The sequence below is a fragment of the Alosa sapidissima genome, chromosome 5 (assembly GCF_018492685.1).
Source record: "Alosa sapidissima isolate fAloSap1 chromosome 5, fAloSap1.pri, whole genome shotgun sequence".
NCBI lineage: Eukaryota > Metazoa > Chordata > Actinopteri > Clupeiformes > Clupeidae > Alosa > Alosa sapidissima.
The window spans coordinates 16011542-16028743 of record NC_055961.1 but is presented as its reverse complement, the minus strand read 5'-3'; the positions used below and the strand labels follow the sequence as shown (position 1 = coordinate 16028743).

The following is a 17202-nucleotide window of genomic DNA, read 5'->3' as shown; positions in this document are numbered from 1 at the left end:
AACTGACAGAGTCAAGGTGGAGAAAGTAAAATACAAACAAAAAACAGATGCCAGCAGCAATTAAGTTTTTTATCTGAACTAAGGATGAGAAGCTATCAAAGGATGAAAGCAAAGTGTGTTTTTTTTTACCTCCTCAGTGTGCTTGCAGTGTGAGAGGTTGACACTAAATTGACGGTACACTAAGAATGTAACGTAAGCGTGGATGTCTTTTGAACCTGGTGGGTGGTTCTGTCTCGGTGACCTCTCATCGCTGTCTGTTTACCTACTCATGGCACTATGCAGTGCGCCTCCGCAAGCCCAGCACTATTGCCATGCAGCTCAGGCTACACTCTCTGCAGAAACAGAGAGAGAGAGAGAGAGAGAGAGAGAGAGAGAGAACTGGGGAATGGAAAATAAGCAGAAAGACCATAAGAAAAGAGAGGTGGAAGATAAAAAAGGGGGGGAGGGGGAAAGAGATCCTGAGGAAGAGGCAGAGAGCATGTGGATGAGAATGGGGGATGGGAAAAAGGATAAAACAGAGGTATAGTTTGTTTGAGACATACATTTAATGGCATAAATGTATTAATAACACCACTTTCACAATACACAAGAATTTACCTTTGGATAACCATTTTAAACTTCATTTGAGCCTTTTGATATTAGATTGAAGAAGAGAAAAACAAAAGGCCAGTGTGACTGCTGCAGACAGGCTTCAGACAGGCCACAACAAACGATGCCCAATCAATATCAATACCCTGTGATTAAAAAAAATACACATCAATACCGCACTGCACTTTAACCAGCCCCGCTAAGTGAATGGTCTTGCATCCACACTAAAATTAACCATGTGATTCAAATCCGTACACACACAATTATAGATTAAGTACTTAGGTGCATATGTAAACACTACAAATAGGCACACGAAAGACCTGAAACATTGGCTGTCTGAAAAATGACAAACATTCATGGAATTCAAAAATACCAGGTCGTGACATTGCGTATTATCTTCAGTTCTTTACCTAGTTAACTGTATGTATACATTTCCAAATTTAACTGGAAGAACAATGCATTGTTGTTCTTGTCAGCACTTATTATCAAATACTTGCATGTTTTGTCCTGAGTGAGACCCTTAAACACTCTTAAAAACAATTTATGCATTCATCAACTCTTATGTCTTAAACAATCCCCACTGTCATCACAAGGCACAGCCATCAGAAACCCCTGTGTCCAAGTACATGAGGCCAGGCACAGACATGTTCTTATTAGTATGCAGGTGGGACTCCTATAAAAAGTTAATCTCAGTTCAGTGTGGATTACCTTACATTATTCTAAGCCTCTTAATTTGAAAGCCTGCTTCACTTCTAAAAGAGATCACCACATATATCAGTTAAGATATAGAAATCCTCTTCATTTTAGGGAAACACAGTTATAGAGACGTAAGAGTAAAGTTTAGACAGAAAAATGCCTGTCATGGAAATCTACAAATGGGTGTGATCCTGCATTTCAGAAACAAACAAATGGTGATTAAAACAGTGTAAACCTTGCCATCTGGTGGTCAGACACTAAATATTTTTGACAATGCACTCCCTCTTGAAGCGTCCTGTTGAAAACCTGCCAGATGCCAGGCAAAGAGAATAAAGGATTTTGATATTTCACAATTTAGTAAAATTACAGATAAATGAAATACATTTCTTCATCTGTGACATCAATATTTGGTCACAGATTTCTGAAGAAAAAAAAACGTTATTATTGATGACAAATAAAATGTGTGTATTCATGCACCACTCACTACAGATTGCACTTTCTATGAGCTTTTGCCAAATTACTCCATTCAGGATAATTTCAGGGTCCTGAAAATATGGCCACACATACCCCAGTGAGCCACCGAGAAGATATTTGTACTCAGACTGAGTGTGATCCTAAGATCTAATGCTAGTAGCAGAGCATTTAATGGTGCAGCAACACATTCATCTGTGAATACAAATCTCATTCTGCTTCCAGCCAAGCTCTGTCTGAATGCAAAATGGCCATTTGTTATTTTATTTGAATGATTTTTAATCAATTATTTTCTCATCATGCATTCCAGGCATACATTCAGCAAATCTGCAGCAGTAGGCTGTTTTAATGTGATGTATTGCTACATAATCAAAACAACGCAACTGCAGTTTGATATTGATATTACCTGGAATACACAATAAAACACACGATTTATGATTGTATGAAAATTGAGATATTTGTTTTTGCAAATGAACTATTCATCCTCCGATCTACAAATCTAAATGTGGCTGATGATTGCTGTCAAATATCCATAGACATAATAAAGACAATGTGTCAGAGTATTCCCCAAGCTTATGGAGTGTAGTGTACCACCAGGACCAGCGACTGCTTGTCTGTCTGCAGCTGGCACTGCTGCTGGTCTTTGGCTGGCCGGTGGGGAGTCTGCTCCTCCAGGCGTGCTGGCGAGTTGGCGGTGCTGGACAGGCCGCCCAGGGGACTGAGAGGCATGCAGTTTGGGTGGCCTGCCAGGGCTGGGCTGCTCTGGAGAGTGTGGAGGTAGTTGTGCCTCTGACTGCCTGGACCACACTGCACAAATGCCATGAAACACCTGTAGAACTAAAAACATATGTAGAAAACATTTACAAGCTTCAATATATATATATATATAGTTAAATATAAATATATATAACAAGTATACAATATATAATATAAAGTACAATATAAAGTACAAATATAATATCTGATTAAAGTTAAAAACAATACAATGAATACACTTGACTTCTTGTTCAGCCAGGGGCGGGGCCACAGGGGCCCCCATCTGAAATCTCATTGGCCCCTGACTGGCCCCTGTACCGTTAATCATCAATACTGTAAGTGTCAAACTTGTTGAGAACGACGATCAGAGATGCAATTCCATTCCCAAACAACTGGTGGCAGTAATGCACCTATGAAGCTTGAAAGCTGAAGCACACAGTGAACTGTAAAGGAAAGAATACATTTGGCCAAACAGAAATGTCTCTGCTAAAGTGAAGAAACGATACATTTGGCTAACGGAAGTATCAGCTAACGTGAAGAACCGATACATTTGGCTAACGAAAGTATCAGCTAGAATTCTAACGTGAAGAACCGATAGCAGCGTTTCATCCTCCACAGAAGTTTCTTGGTGAGTCACAAATCTCTATGTTGGTTATCATCATTATATGAAAGGGACGTTTATTTGTTGCTGTCACAATATGTTAAGTTTGTCAATTAAATTACGAAGCAGCAGCAAGCTTGTAGTGAACTGTTAACTGACTTAGTCAGTGAACTGTTAACATTAACTTAACGTTAGGTTACTTGAGTTGAGGTTTGATTGTTAGAGGGGATGCATCCCCTCTATTGAAATCCGGAGACTTCTTCTTCTTATTATTTTTCTTTTTACCTTTTTGTGCGCGCTATTCAGCCCAAACCGCTTAACGTACAAATTTGGTTCAAACACCGTTCCGTAGATCTTCCAAGGCTTTACTTTATACTTTTTGAGATATTTGTAATTAAAAGTGTATTTTTCCCCCATAGACTTGAATGGGGGCTGTGATGTCATAATAGAGCCAGCTGCGCTCGTTAAGTAGTTCTCAGAGCAGTTTTTCCCAGGCTAATCAGAACACTGGCACAGGTGTCACCTGTAAGGAATTCAACTGTCTCAGCCTCTAAGCATACAATCTAGCTCTACCTGAACTACACATCCTGTTAAAGTGTTTCCTGTGTGTCAAAATAAAAGTCCCAGCCATATCTCATGCATTCAGCATTATATCTCCAGAACGGCTTGACGTACATGCTTCAAATTTGGTACGAGTGTTTTTATGGACTCAAAGGTGAAGTGAGTTGATGTTGGAGGTTGAAGGTCAAATGTCAAGGTCAAAAACACCTTGAGTGTGATATCTCAAGAATGCCATGTCACACAAGATTCAAATTTGGTTACTCTAAAAGCACCTTTGCAGGTATCACAATTACCCTACCAACCAGCTAGCAGCAAGCTCAACAGCCCCACCAACACCCTAACCAGCAGATTGCATCCCCTCGTGTAATTCCTCGGAATTGCATTTCTAGTTATTCATTGTTAGCATGCTAATAGATTTTATGTATGGAAAGGTAATGTATGAAGTGTTTGAAATGGTGTTATATGAAACGCAGAGAAATTGACACCCTGTTTGTTTGGGGTTCGAAATTAATAATATTACATGCGCTGGTGTGCCTTACCAAATGTAAATAACGTTCGATTTTTTTTGCTTGAGGAAAAAGTTTGGCAGCTGCTAACATGAACATGAGAATAGCCTACATGCCTAATAGCTAACGCTACATTTTTTGTAGTTAATGTGAGCTATCATTGCAAAGTTATTAACCACTATTCTGAGTGTATTTGATTCATGGGCTTCAAAGTGTTAGGACAAGGAGAGTTTCATTCAGATAAATTGATGTGATGTAAATTGATGTAAATGTTCTACTCTATTCACTCAAGCTTTATATGATTTAAAAAAAAATAATAACTGGTTTTACAGTTGCCAGACGACATGCTGAATAATACAAGCATGGATTTTGTGACACGCATTTGTGTTTTACGTACAGACTGGGATGGCGCAGGAGCTGGTGACTTCAACCCACAGTCTTCAGAACCACCAGTCACCAAGCATAGCTGCTCCTAATGGTATGAAGCTATTTCCTATTGCCACTATAGTGAGCATATTTTGTCGTTCATTTTAGAAATCAACAAAGGTTGACAGTGGGTTATGAAAGTTAATAACAATTAAGTTACTCAAACTTGTTTCATTTTCTTCTCTCCAGTCATTTCCCATTCTAGAGCAGATGGTTCTGTGCAACCTCTCCTAAACTGGTATTCCGCAAGATGCAGCACGTAAATAGGAAGAGGCCACTCAATGACTTCTGATACAAAGACTTCAAATGGTAGGAATATTCCATCTTTAGTGTTTTGCTACCCTTCCGTAGTTTTTTCGCTTTCAAATGACCCATCGTCAGTCTTCAAAGCAGAATCAGGCTTTTCTAACTGGAAGCAAGACGGTGGCTTCAAAGACCATTCCAAATCAGACCATTGTAAAAATAGTTGTTGAAAGTTGAAAAAATTGTGTAAATATGATGTAGTTGTTGCTCACATGCTGTGTGTGTACTGTGCATGTGTGTGTGTGTGTTTGTTTTAATGTACACAAACTGGCAGTGAAAGTGGTTTCTCTTTTCAACAAAAGGGGAAAGAGTTAAAGTTAAACTTGTTTAATTGAATGAAAAATGTATGTATGATGATGTATGATTTCTGTTTAAAATATCAATGTATTTCCACTGAAGTGTCTATTATATTTTTGTTTTATATTGTGTTTTCAATGCACATTATAAATAAATGGGAAAATTGTTAAGAATTGTATTGGCTTTTTTGTTTTTTAGCATTTAGCATTCAAGTATTTGAACAAGGTAACACTGGTGAAATGTATGCACCTTAATGCTGTGGTGTAGTCTAGTTAGCTGTAGTGGGTATACTGTGATCAACCCCAAATATGAATACCTATCCTTGTCTGTTTTAAGTTGGTATACTGAGATGGTGATACTTTTTAAGTGGGTATACCAGAGACTTTCTAATGAGGAGACACAGCACTCCATAAAATTCTCCATAGAAATGCATGGGGCTAGTTTGTAACGTCAATATGGCCGTTGTCTACACATATCCCACCCCTTCGTCGGCAAAACGTTGACATGTGAATACATTGAGCCAATCATGTGGTGTGATGTGAATACATTGAGCCAATCATATGGTGTGTTGTGAACTCGCTGCTAGAGCAAGATTAGTGTCGTGAAGCCTTGCGCACACACATTTCTGCCGAATAGGATGCACGATGAGTGCCCAAAAAGCATTGCAATATGGCCGTTGAGTGGAAGGACTTGCCTAAAAGGACTTTGGGTATACTGCGTATAGTCCTGCATATCACATAGACTACGTGCCTCTGCCTTACTAAACAAGGGATTTTCTGTGTATGGATGTTGACCGGTTCTTGGCCCCTCAGTGTATGATGTGGCCCCTTTGTGGCCCCTGTCTCAGAAAAATCCTAAAACCGCCACTGTGTTCAGCAATATCTGACTTTTGGCATGAAAACTAGCATTGATTGCTAGCTAACATCTACTGAGACAAGTCCCATTGACTGACACGTAAGAGTTTCATCTTTCATGGAAATTCAGCGGCGATGCCTGGGGCCAGTACGAGCTACTGTTAACATCCCCCTGTGTGCAATCAATATAAAATATTCTGTTCCACTGTAGGCTTGCTGAGTGAGAGTCTAGACTAGAGTAATGGTGGCCTCGAACCACTCCTTTCTAGCTCTGTGGGGGCTTAAACTGTTTACACACAAACACCAACACAAATCTCAAACCCCCTTTTCACACGTTTCACACGTCACATGTGATACACATAATTCATAAATCAGTTCTTCAGTAAATCAATGCCAATTTTACTCATACAGCATTGAGAACATGGTGGTTGTAGTTGTTTTTTTCTGATTACTCTCCCTCTCTCTCTCTCTCGCTCGCTCTCTCTGTGTGTGTGTGTGTGTGTGTGTGTGAGCATGTGAGGGTGTATGTGTGCAGGGCTCACTTGTTTCTATCTGTCTAATAATTGGTTCAATTTGGGTTGAAGTCAATGGTTTATTGGCGTTGTTTCATGAAATTAATCTAACTGATTGAGAGAAATGGTAAATATCTGAATTTCATTTCACCACACCATACTGAGGCTTAGAAAATAGGTCCATGACTGCCCTCTTGCGACTTAAAGATATATTACACCTCAATTAATACACTGAGTATAACAAACAAGCTCCCTATTCAATTCACAAATACAATTTGATCAACCTCCATTTCTGAAGCACATCAGCATATAATAACATTCAACACAGGAATCAAAGGCTCTGAAATCTGTACCTGGTTATTGAAAAGCACATAGACGATGGGATTGAGCACAGTACTGGACTTGGCCAGTATGGAGGGGATGATGCTCGCTGTGGGGCCAACAACACCGACCCTGCCGAACGTGGCCAGCAACGCTACCACCCCATAGGGCATCCAACAGAGCAGGTAACAGGAGACCATGGACAGTACCATGAGCAAAACATGGGTCTCCCGACGCTGGCATGATGTCTGGTTGATCCGGGCTGCCTGCAGATGGAGAAGGTTGGATGGGGTGGGGTTAAACAGCACAGATATATAGGTGAGTAAGAATTAGAGAAGCAGTGCTGATAGTTTGTTTTTTATGGAAGATCATCATGAAGTGGTGAAATAAATACAGACACAGCACTTTATAAAAATGAGTAGTCATTAGTAGAAAACAGCATGGATATCCTCTGTAGAAATAAAACTAATAAAGAGACTTTGTGTTATACAGTAGATCAGTATTCACACCTACTGGGACAGGGTTATTTATTTATTTATTTATTTATTTATTTATTTATTGGCACATTTCTTGAGTAATCATTTTTCCAAACAGTAAGTGCATTTCTTGAAACTAGTTGCACAAACAGTATCACACAATGCATGCAAAGAAGCTGGCAAAAGCCTGTAACTTACTCAAAATGATTATTATACGTGTGTCATTATGTTATTGTTTGCAACTATGAAAGTAAAAAAAAAATTATATGTTGTCAATTTTATATCCTGGATGTGTATTCCATTTCTACCATTTGTCATGGTAATTTATGAGTTCAATCATTGGGTTGATTTACCTCATGATGACCTAGCACATCTACTCTGGCTTGGTGATGTGCATTTTAACAAATTGAATCAATTGTTGTTACAGTAATCATCAGCAATCATCAATACAGCAATCATCCATCAAGTATGGATTGAATGCCAAGTAACATGCTACTGAAACTAATATGGTTAGTTGAAGCATATAGATAGATAGATAGATAGATAGATAGATAGATAGATAGATAGATAGATAGATAGATAGATAGATACTTTATTGATTCCCAGGGGAAATTCAAGGTCTCAGTAGCATACAGACAACACACACACATTCATTAACAGCAGAAAAGTAATTAAAAGTATATAATATAAAAACACAACTAAACAATACGGACAGTAGAAGATAAAGAATATACTAAATATACTAAAATACAAATTATAATAACTAACACTTCATCTAAATCAATTCTAAAAACAGTATCCACATAGTGGTGATTAATCAATCAAGAGGCGCTTGCAATGACTGAGGCAGGGACTGAGCCTGTGATTCTCTGTGCATAGTAAGGTAAGGTAAGGTGCTCTGTGTGGGTGAGTGTCATGGTGATGGTGCAATGGTGATAGTGCAAATGAGTGCAACAATGCAGAAATAAAGTCTATATATCTATATATATAACTATTTTAAGAAAAGGTATAAGTGTGGCCACAGTTCGGCTGTGGCATGGAGGGAGGGGTTATGCATATGTGCTAATGTGCTAATATAGCACACAAACAGTGAGGCAGAAAGACAGTGGTAAAAAGTGGCTATAGTGGACAGACAGTATCGAAACATGGAGGGGGTGAAGAGGCAGACAGACTATGCAGAGAAGTCTATATCTCCTCTTCCCTTAAGTGAAGCATTGAACAGTTCAATGGCCCTGGGGACAAATGACTTCCTCAGTCTGTCTGTTGTGCAAGGCAGTGAGCGAAGTCTCCAGCTGATCAGGCTCTTCTGCTTAACAATAGTGCTGTGGAGTGGGTGACACTCATTGTCCAAGATGTTGATCAGTTTGTTCAGGGTCCTTTTGTCAGATATTGAAGTGATGCACTCCAGTTCTTGAAGTACTTGAAGGAGGCATGGGACGGCATGAAGATTATAACTGGCCTGAAGAAGAGCAGCAGCTCTGTGGAGGGGGACCTGGACAGGGCGAACCAGTTGAACCACTTCTACAACAGGTTTGACTGCCCTGCTCCAGCTCCAATGCAGTGGTCTGTCCACCATCCCCCCGCCCCCACCCCCACACCGCCTAAATACCAGTGCAACACCCACCTCCATCATCACAGGCTATCGTACCCCCACCATCACTGGATATTGCACCCCTCCCCCACATGGCGATCACAAACAATGAGGTGACAACGACCTCAGTCAACAGCCACACATCAGACACACAGATCCCAGATGCACCCCTCCCCCTCCCCTCCCCTTACACCCCCCATCATCACAACAGATCAAGTGAGAGCCCAACTAAAGAAACTGCGCATCAATAAAGCAGCGGGGCCTGACTGACTGTGTCCAAGGCTACTCAAGGCCTGTGCTGCTGAACTGGGGGAGCCACTGAAGCACATCTTCAATTTGAGCCTACGCTTTGGACAAGTTCCAACACTGTGGAAGACATCATGTCTCACCCCTGTCCCTAAGAAGCCACACCCTAGTGAGCTTAATGACTACAGACCTGTCGCTCTTACATCACATGTGATGAAAACAATGGAGCGACTGGTCTTAGGTATGCTCAGACCCCAGGTACACCATGCACTAGACCCGTTACAGTTTGCATACCAGGAGAAAGTGGGCGTGGACGATGCCATCACTTATCTTCTACACAGGACACATTCTCACCTAGACAAGGGGAAACGTGCTGTGAGAATCATGTTCTTTGATTTCTCAAGTGCTTTTAACACCATCCAACCCCTCAGACTGGGAGACAAGCTTTTGCAGATGGGTGTGGACGCTCACCTGGTAACCTGGATTACAGATTACCTGACCGAGCGACCACAGTTTGTCAGACTGAAGAACTGTCTCTCTGACACTGTGATCAGCAGCACCGGAGCGCCACAGGGAACTGTGCTCTCTCCGGTCCTGTTCACCCTGTACACATCTGATTTCTGCTACAACACCGAGTCATGCCATATGTTGAAGTTTTCTGACGATACTGCAATTGTGGGGTGTATCAGGAACGGGCAGGAGGAGGAGTACAGGAGCCTGGTGGAGGACTTGCAATGTGCAATGGCGCAAACTCAATCATCTTTAACTCAACACTTCAAAGACCAAGGAGATGGTGGGGGATTTCCGCAGGTCTAAGCCCACTCTGCTACCAGTCCCCATTGATGGGGTCAATGTGGAGGTGGTAAGCACCTACAAGTATCTGGGTCTCCACCTGGACAATAAACTGGACTGGTCAGCCAACACTGATGCACTCTACAAGAAAGGGCAGAGCAGGCTGTACTTCCTGAGGAGGCTGCGGTCCTTCAATGTGTGCAGCAAGCTCCTCAGGATGTTCTACCAGTATGTTGTTGCCAGCGTCCTCTTCTATGCAGTAGTATGCTGGGGAGGAAGCACAAAGAAGAAGGATGCAGGGCGAATTGACAGGCTGGTAAGCTGGCTCTGTAGTGGGAGCTGAACTGGAGTGCATCAATTCAATATCTGACAAAAGGACCCTGAACAAACTGATCATATACTTCCCATGCATATGGTTAATATAAGAATATAGTAATATATATATATATATATAATATAAGAATATAAGAATAACCGGTTTTATTTGCATGTCATCACTCGCACAAAGTGACGGCTAGCTGTTTTGGAGGGTTAGATTAAACAGCTGGCGATTATACATACCCTTTTGCATGAATATAGGCAAAAGAGTTTTTCAAATATTAAAAAGAATGGGCCTCATTCACCAATATCTTCCTAAGAATTTTCTTAACTGTGTTCTTAAGAAGGTCCTATAACTCTTAGGAAGATACACAAAGCTGTTCTCAGAATCGTTTGCAGTTTTGTTCTTATCATCGAATCCCATTTCTTCTGAAGTTCTCAGGGCGTTGTAGTAAGACATTTTGGCCTTAAAGGTGTTCACCATTTATATGTGTGCTATATTAAACCATTTTCTCTTTTGGTATGGGCTGTGCACATGTTGAAGAAAGAGACGATGCTGTAAGCAGAAAGTGAAGGAGAGATTTATGAGGTAACATCTATGGAATGCCATGTTCAAGGTGTTTGCGCAGCCATGCTGTGTGTGAGTGTGACATGTTGTATGTGTGTGTATGTGTCTTCAAAGGAGTCTGGGTAGGCCCCGTTCCGGACGGGTTGGCGCCCAAGACCTTATTTACTGTCTTGGGGTCAATCTTGACTGGATTCTATTGATGTCGGTCGTTATGGGATACAACCTTATAGATATGGTCAACCCTTGGGTAACTAAGTCGTAAACAGGTTTGCGTACCATTAATGGAGATGTCATGTCTTGTTTGACTTGTCAGGGGGGTATAAATTGTGTTTCCTTGTTTGTAACATCAGACTGCATCTGTTAGCAACACAACGTAGGTCTCCGGATATTCGTGAATAAAGCTCTCTGAGATTTCTGACTCTACTCCTGGCTGACTGAGACTTCATTTCTCAACAATCTCTAGACAAATTTCTGTTCCTATAGCGTGCCAATTGTTTTTAATTAGAATAGGTAAGCGCCCTGTCAATCCCCATAAAAGGGCATGGTACTGCAGGGCCGTGTGCAGACAAATTGAGGCTGAGGCACCAGCTTTCATATGTACCGTGTATTATACACTACATGAGCAAGACAATTTGTTTACCGTATATGACACATGCTTTGAAGTGAGAGCACTGCTGTTATATTTAGAAGCTAGTACAGTATAAAAAGTGAAAAAGTGTTATTTGTTGTGTTTATTTATTTATTTATTTATTCTAAAATACATGAATGCTTTTAAAATAGTGGAATTTATTTTAGTAAAAAGTTAATTATAATATTTTTATTAAAAAATATCCTAAATGATAAAATATATAGTTCTCATTGAAATGATATTATATTTTACACCTGCAGATATGATGAAAATGCAATAACCATTTATTTTGCACAAACAAGTCAGTTCTCAAACAAGAAAACATTGGTGAATGCCATAGTCTTCGTAAAAACTGCGTAAGTGGGTTTTAAGAACAAATTTCTTCGTAAGAACGGTTTGTGAAAGAGGCCCAATGAGTTGATGTTATGAACAAGTGCACAAGTGACGAGTAGATAACATCTAGATTGAACATTTTCATCTAAGAAATGAAGCCTATCAAAGTGACTGAGAGGAAAACAATCTATATACATTCATTTAGGGTATAAGGGACAAATCCAGTGAGCAGGAGGTAAATCAACCTGAAGACAATTATGAGATCACCATGGTTACATCTGAAAGTGCTTTGGGGTAACCACAGTGACGCCTTATTTGCTTCTGAACCTGTCTAGTGTGAGCACACAATAGTATGTGGCTAAGGATTTAGCATAGCATCACATAACTGTAAACCATGACAACGCCACATGCAAGATGATGTGTGTAGAGCACCAAAACCAGATGCAGATATGAATGTCCCCTAAGAGTTCCACAAAAGCAATGAACTGGCCTAAGATAACCGTCAGATGGAGATTAGGCACACACACGCACACACACACACACACACACACACACACGCACACACACACACACACACTCACACACACACACACACACCGAGAGAGAGAAGGACCCAATATATTGCCTTAGGTAAATTCTTTCAGGCAGAATTTCATTTAGCGAGGCTTTGAATGCTGTCAAACAGGAATGGATTGAAATGAAATGGGCTTTGAGATCACATCAACCGATATATACAGAGTTGTAAGCATTAGTTTCATCAAACCAGGCAGCTCAGTTCTATCTGTCACTAAAGTATCACAATCAGGTTGTGTCACATTGTTAGATGAACCACTGATGTGTTTTGAGGAGTGTGTACAGTAATATTACCTCACAAAACAATTACATTACAGATTTATCTTGCACTGTTCATCATCACCTATGCATGAGGTGTTTAAATGAGTCAAAGACCCACAAAGACTCAAAGAATCCTAACATATTGCATTGCAATGCTTCTATGACATCTTAACTGATCTGTATATCTTGTAAGGCATCCTAAGCATTCTGCCATCATTGCATTGCAATCCTACCACTCTTTAACTGATAGTATCTCTGCTTGAACCTCAACCTGTCCCGCAAAAATGTTAATATTCAAAGCATCTACAGTTCCATCCATCTGTGTATCATTTATGTATCTGACACTCAATGACTCAATGAATCCCAGTCTGAGATACAGATGAAATTCTACTCTGAGGCCATGTGAGCATAGTGTATAAATGGACCTGCGTCATACAGACTCATACATGAAGACAAGCAGTAGCAACACTAGGAGCACTCCACATTACTACTCATACGCATTCATCATCATCATCACCATCAGCGAGCATAATCTTTTGTCAAATCATTAGCACGCATTCTTACCCCGCGGATGGCCATCAGGATCTTGCCATAGCAGTAAACCATGAGCACCAGCGGGAGGAGCAGGCAGAAGACGAAGAGGCAGGTCACATAGGCGACATTGCCGGGGGAACGCTGGTGCCACTGCACGGAGCAGGTGGTACCCGGGCCCTCGGGGCCATAGCTGCTCCAGCCAAAGAGCGGCGGCAGCGTCCACGCCAGGGAGTACAGCCAGCAGCCGCCGATGGACAGCCAGGCTTTCCGGTAGTCGGAGACATCTGCCTTGGTGCAGCAGACCATGGTTGAATAGCGCTCCAAAGACAAAACGGCAAAAGATACGAGGGAAACAATGCCTGCATGGACATAAACATGACATGTGTTTGCAGCTCTCACATTTGACATATATGTAACTGTGCATAAGATTTGAAGCAAAGACGTGAACTGCATTGTTGAAAGGGACCTACTGTGTAAAGCAGGCATTATTTGTGAGACTGGGTCAGAATGTTCACACTACATGTTTATATGACTGATTGTGTTTTAATCTTGAAACTCAACTGGTTCAGCAAGGCACTAATAATACAAATGTCATGGGTTCCCTACCCAGGAGACACCACAAACATAGTGATGGGGAAAGTGTGTCAGCCCTCCACTGAACCAATACATAACAAACGTGTTGCAAACTAATACTTATATAATATAGCACAAGTTCAGGAATCTATTTATTGATGAACGTGCCCATGCATGTAGAATGTTATAACGTTTTATAAAATAAGTGAAATTGTCTATGGACCGTATTTGTTTCAGAATTGAAGAAGAACGTATAGACAGTGATAGAACGCAGGGACTTACCAAAGAGTGAGTTGGCAAAGCCATACCATTTACAGCCAGAAAGTCCAATGAGCCATCTACCGTAGATACTAGCAGCAAAGCTGAACGGAGTGCCGAAAATACATACTAACATATCACTTACGCAAATATTAAGGAGAATGAGATTGATTGGTGTCCGAAGAACCTGGAAACGAGCAAAAACAAGAAGTACACAAAAGTTGGCCAAGAAACCCAGGACAAAAATTATCCCGAGACATACTGCCACTATAGTGTGACTGGTCCTGCTAAGTTCCGGGAGGTCTTTCAGAGCTCGCGGTAAACGCGAAACGTCAGTTGTCGGGTCTAACGTGGTGCTGTCCATGGTGCTACTATTCAGGTCACCGTGAATGATGGTCATTTCGGCTCTATGGTGAGTGAATGACAAGCAAAGCAAACAGGAGCTGACAGAAATGCATACTAGTAAGTAATTGCCTGTTTCTATAGCATGGGTTGTTCAATCCCGTCCCTCTATCCACTTTCTTGGTCTAGCATCAGTTTCCTCGAGGCAGCATTATTGATCGATCTTTCAGCCCCCGCACGGCTCAAAGCCAACTCTCCCTCACTCGTCTCCCGCGACAGCTTCATACATTTCCCGTTTGTCCAGAGAAACACGCAATAACAACAGCATGAATCACCGTCAGAACCTAGACAAAACAAAACTTGTCCGAGTGACCCTACACTACGTCCACCTACACGTCCACCTACAATACTGAGGTATTTCGGCCACTCGTGTTTTAACTTTAAGTTGGTTAAATGAAGGGAAAACGGAACAAATAGCTCCCATGAATATTGTTTACCTATCTTGCGAAACTGCATACGTTTGATCCACTTTAATGAGCTTGAACTCATGAACTCAAGACCGGTTTTACTAAACCGGTTATAATGTGACTCTCCACTATAGTTTTAAGATGAAAGGTGCCTTTGTTTTGAACACCTGAAAGGTTTATCAAAAAATGTGAATGACCAATTACAGTAAGGCCCATAAATACATTGGCCAGATGCCTAACTGTTGCTTTGGCAGAATGAGTGATGAGAAATGTGCCTTTTCTTCTGAGTTCATTTGGCATGCCCGCCAGGATTGGAAATCCCCTAGGGCTGAACAGATGGAGAAAAGTAAGACATCACCAGAGCATCAATAATCCACTAGACTCCCTTTGAGAAGGCTATTACTGCCAGTCCATATGGGTCTAAGAACAAACGGCTCCAAGTGATGTAGGGACACTGGGCCCCAATGTGTCACAGAGAGAAGGGGATGGTGATATTTATAGTACCTGCTTGGTTTTACACATGGGAAATGGCATCTTTTAGGCCGACATATTCAGCTGAATTTGGTAGGAGAGAGTAGATTAAATAACAGTGAGTCTTCCTTGGGCTAAAACAAATGAGGCTGCAAGGCAGCATGTTGATAGACCTATGTTCTTCAATATGCTGGCATGCAACCACCAAGCAAAACTCATTTTTGTATTCATTAAAAGTGGATAACATAAAAATGTTAAAATGGTGACACGCTACTGTAGATTGCTAAGAATAACATTTTGAAAGAAGTTTGTGTTTCTGTGGAGTCCTTGTATCCAGCTATTTGTAGCTCTGTCCTCAAACTTTATTTTGAGATTTACATTTTGTATATCTTACAAATGTCTAAATCTTCTGTGAACCTGCAACTTCAAAAATGCATTCTATGTATGGGTTGCAGAAATGTTTCCTTAACCCATACTGCTGTCATGGGTTAAGGAAACATTTCACGATTCAAAAGTGTCGAGATGCCCTCCTACATGACTCTGCCTGGCATTTTAATTGCCTTTGTCTCCGCTGTGGGTGTGAGAGGATTGTTAGCATTGACTGCCTAGCACGTGCAGTCTCACCCATCCTCTGCACACATAAAACAAAGCTCATTAGACGTGAGAAGGACCCTCTCTGTCATCCTCCCTCCGCCGGAAGAGTGTGGCGAGGCGTTGGTGAGGTGGGGATGCAGGAAAGTATTAATGAGCGAACAAGTGGGCGATCATGGAGCTTAGTTGATTTACTGAAGCATCCATCACCACTGTGGCCACGCCACCTCCGTGGCAGTAGACATAAAAAGGCAGGCCGCACGTGAATGCACTTCATCGGGATTGAATGTGTGTGGGCGGCAGTGATTAAGACTTTACATGCCAGGCAGTCACTCTACTACACATTTACATATGCACACATGCACACACACACACACACACACACACACACACACACATAGACACACACCCGGACTCGGACTCTCCCCCTCTATCTCTCTCACTCACACACACACACACACAAACACACACACATGCAAAATAATGAATTTCTCCACTGTATTGTGAGACTGTGTAACATTTGTATTAGTTGTAATATTTATTCTTTATTCAATCATTATTCGTTTGATATGCTAATCCATATCAGAACATTGTGTTGTAATTCGTATCCAATGAGCTTTCAAGACTAAGTTTAGGTTTCTACAAAATAAAGGGAAAAACATATATCAAGGGATGACATTTATTGGTCAGAACCACTTTCCCATTAAAATAATTGTTAAATCTCACATATCCGACCCTACTGATTTTAATTGAGTATTGTATGCGTATGTATAGTATGTGTGTGTATTTGTGTAAGTTCTTATTTTACCCTAACACTGGGACTTTCCTGGAGATATAAACTACAGATGTAAATCAAATAAAGAACTATCCATGTTTTCTGTTGCATACGACGGCAAAATTTTAATATTCACAGTTTGCCTCCTACTGTATATCATCAGTTTATCATGGGATAAACTCAATGGCTATTATGTAAAAAATGCTATTTTATGAGGAATATAAGATATTCATTATTAAACAATTCTGACTTTTTAGTAATGTACCTAATGTTCACTATCCATAATGTGTTAACAGCATGTTTATGTATGAACAACATGATCATACTTAGGGAACCTAAGCACTCATATGGTCGCTAACCTAATCTCTAACTGTCTATAGATAAAGAGAATGAAAAGTGAATATGTGATGCAGCATTCTTAAAAAAACATGAATACAGCATGGAAGGAAAAATATGAATAACCAACAATGACTACTACACTACTACGAGTGTTCAAGATGACTACTACACTAC

General features: G+C 40.8%; 1 protein-coding gene across 1 annotated transcript; it reads right to left on the bottom strand.

Moving 5' to 3' along the window:
- Window positions 1-603: 603 nt before the first annotated feature.
- On the bottom strand, window positions 604-14608 carry tmtops3b (teleost multiple tissue opsin 3b). Its single transcript, XM_042093594.1, has 4 exons — window positions 14068-14608; window positions 13243-13571; window positions 6925-7158; window positions 604-2592 (listed from the first exon to the last, which is right to left on the bottom strand). Exons 1-4 carry the CDS (start codon window positions 14441-14443, stop codon window positions 2329-2331), a joined length of 1203 nt encoding a protein of 400 aa, XP_041949528.1. The 5' UTR covers window positions 14444-14608; the 3' UTR covers window positions 604-2328.
- Between the last annotated feature and the right edge of the window lie 2594 nt (window positions 14609-17202).